General features: G+C 39.6%; 2 protein-coding genes across 2 annotated transcripts in view; both read right to left on the bottom strand.

The window, feature by feature from the left end:
• The window catches only part of LOC104398499 (molybdopterin synthase sulfur carrier subunit-like), a gene marked incomplete at its 5' end in the record, with an annotated part of 7,932 nt that overhangs the window by 1,512 nt on the left and 3,623 nt on the right, over window positions 1-2,797 (bottom strand). Inside the window, 2 exons of the mRNA XM_010008617.1 lie at window positions 1,412-1,565; window positions 2,446-2,581. The remainder of the gene's footprint in view (window positions 1-1,411; window positions 1,566-2,445; window positions 2,582-2,797) is intronic.
• The window catches only part of LOC104398498 (molybdopterin synthase catalytic subunit), a 7,903-nt gene that overhangs the window by 1,512 nt on the left and 3,594 nt on the right, over window positions 1-2,797 (bottom strand). The window contains exons 3-4 of the mRNA XM_010008616.1: window positions 2,446-2,581; window positions 1,412-1,565 (exon numbers count right to left, since the gene is read on the bottom strand). Coding sequence (XP_010006918.1) covers window positions 1,412-1,565; window positions 2,446-2,566 — 275 coding nt within the window. The 5' untranslated portion in view covers window positions 2,567-2,581. The remainder of the gene's footprint in view (window positions 1-1,411; window positions 1,566-2,445; window positions 2,582-2,797) is intronic.

Raw genomic sequence — 2,797 nt, 5'->3', positions numbered from 1 at the left:
CCCCACTGGGGAAAGAAGAGAAACAACAGCAGCTTTAGCTAATGCTTAACATCAAGAGTACCCAAAAGTTGTGGCCAGGTCACGTCAGTATTCTGGCCACACAGTCCCCTGACTCATTCATACTGAGCAAGTGTCAAGCCATGTCCAAAAGATTACACACTTTTTAAAAGAAATAAAACCACAACCAAAATCAGTACCAGATGTGAGAATTCCAAACTTTAGAATAAATAAGCCCACCAGACATAGGCTTTTTTCCTCCATTCTTTCTTTTTTTTAAATGAAGTCTATGGAATTAAGAGGGGAAAATTGCTTACATGCAGCAATGTGTAGGAAACTCACTGGAAGCTCACTTAATAATGAACAATAATAAGTCAGAACAGCCCACTCTTATGTGAAAACCTAAGTAGTTATCTCAGTTTGCGAAAGAATTTATGAAAGAAGATATTAAGTACTTCAAACTATGTAGATTTTGCAACAAAACTTCATTTTTTAATAAATTTCAAATCATAGTTTTTCCTATTTGGTGTGCTGTTTTCCAAACTTAACGAAGTAGCACAAGGTTTCATTTTGCTCTGCACAAGGGTTGTAGTCCCAAAAGCTGCCTCCCAATCCTCCCTCTACAGTAAGACTCCTCTGGCAAGCAGTTTACAGGAAAAAAAAATCTAAGTTTAATGCTTTGAGCTGCCGTCAAGGGAATCACTCTCTCAGTTGACTACAGAGGAAATCTAAGGAAACTATCCCTCAAGGCTAGTACTACCCTCTACAATCACCTCCTAAGTTCCTTCTGCTGAGGGAAGAGGAAACAACCATTTGCAACAGACTGCAAATCCTGCTAGTTTCAGTGAGAGATCTGATTAACAGTGAAAGCTCCAGAGGATGTCAGATACTAGCATTCCCTGCTTTGAACCCAACAGAAAACACTCATCCAAGATGGAGGTTGCCTGGCAAGCATAGCTACTGATTACCATGTCTCTCCCCTTCCCAGAGTCTAAACTTTCAGGTTCCCTATGGGATAATTTATTTAAAGCTGTCAATAAAAGCATTATGCAGCACCTCAACAGAAGAGAGATTAATAAAACCAAAGTCCTGCCAATTTAATGTTGTTTTTTTTAAAAAAAGACAAAACAAACCAACAGTGTTTCCCTCCCTGGAATGAAACCTCAGTCCTTTCTCCCCACTTTCAAACCATCACACTAACATCAATGATAATGTAAGCTAAATGGCGACCCCAGCAAACAGAACCAACACACATATTTTTGAAAAGACAAGAAACTTAGCTCTGTAGTGACAACCTGATCCTGCAGCCAGCTCTGCTGCATTATAGTTTATCAATATTGCTCTACATCCTGCACAGCCTACCAGACAAGGTTTAATATTCCATTTGCAAGGGATGGGGTCTGACCATACATACCCAAGCCTATGGTGCACTGCAACATGTTTGACTGATGGCCATTTCTGCCTAATATCTCTGCAGATTTTCTTTATTTCGGTCTCTGCCATTGAAGTATATGCTTCATATTCTAAGTGAATCACATTTTTCCCTTCAAAATTATTTCTTGTGGTACCTAAACACAAAATGATATAGCAACAAGAAGTGCTGAGTAAATATATAACATATTATATATACATATATACATAAAATGTATTTATAAAAATATATTACATATAATACAGAGTAAAACCCAGGATCTCCTGCTATATTCAATCTCAGCACTGTGTAAATATAAACAACCTCCCCTAATCATGGCTGTGTAAAGAGATCCTTTTAACAGAAGAAATCTTTAATATACATGGAAGAGCTTAGTTTACACATTATACAAGTCTGCAGTCTATAATGCCCAAGGGTGAGACATCTTATGTAGTAATTGCTAAGATGCTATTATTGCATTAGCCCCTGGAATGTTTGATCCTCCATAATGATCAGCACAGTAACACTAAGGTGTAAGTACAAAGTGGTTTCAGGATCTGGACCATGTACGTTAAGCATCAGGACAAAGCTACCAGCCTTGACCTTCACCAACCCAAGGATAAAAAAGTACTTTTGTTTCAACCAGGATCCAAGTTGCATGAGATTTCACATAGGTGTGGTCCTGTGGTTTGCACAGCCACATCATACTTCCACCTTGAACAAGCTGGACCAAGGGATTGGGAGAAAAGCTCCCAAGCAGAGCTCCCAAGCTCTGTTTTCCAGAGTTGCTGTTCTCTTTAGCTCTAGGATAGCCACACCAGCAGGGAAGCTTCACACCACTCTGTCCCAGTGCAACAGTTTAACAGCTGCCATGGTTTTGTTCTAAATAATTCAAAACGTGTTTTCTAAACATCCTGGATTCAGTCCAGGAATTTATTTATTTGAGAAGCACGAGTTTGGAGTGTGGACAATCTAGGTTCCACTTACCACACTATTACCACACCCAGAGATCCAGCTCACTCACATATTAAACTCACCAATAAAGAGAGACACTGCCCCACAGGATGGTGAAATGACCAGCTCTGACACTTCATCTACAGAGAGCTTTTCAGACTTGAGCTTGATAAAATCTTTTGGCACGTCTTCACTTTCATCCATAGCTCACTAGAAAAGCTGAAACCAAACAGATTCTGTTGTTGGTTTTGGCAATACTAGCAGTGGCCAACTGCTTTTTATCCAGTGCTGATGCCCCAATTTTTGCAGAAAACATGCAACACCTATTTCCTCACCCCAAAACACTGGTATCTATGGAAAACACTTCTCAGCAGACTTGCTGAGAGAGTATCACCTGCAAACATCAAGCAATGCATACAGGTTCCTTTTCAGCAG

Source organism: Chaetura pelagica, unplaced genomic scaffold (assembly GCF_000747805.2).
Source record: "Chaetura pelagica isolate M959 unplaced genomic scaffold, ChaPel_1.0 scaffold382, whole genome shotgun sequence".
NCBI classification, from domain to species: Eukaryota; Metazoa; Chordata; class Aves; order Apodiformes; family Apodidae; genus Chaetura; species Chaetura pelagica.
This window is presented reverse-complemented; position numbering and strand designations above follow the sequence as displayed.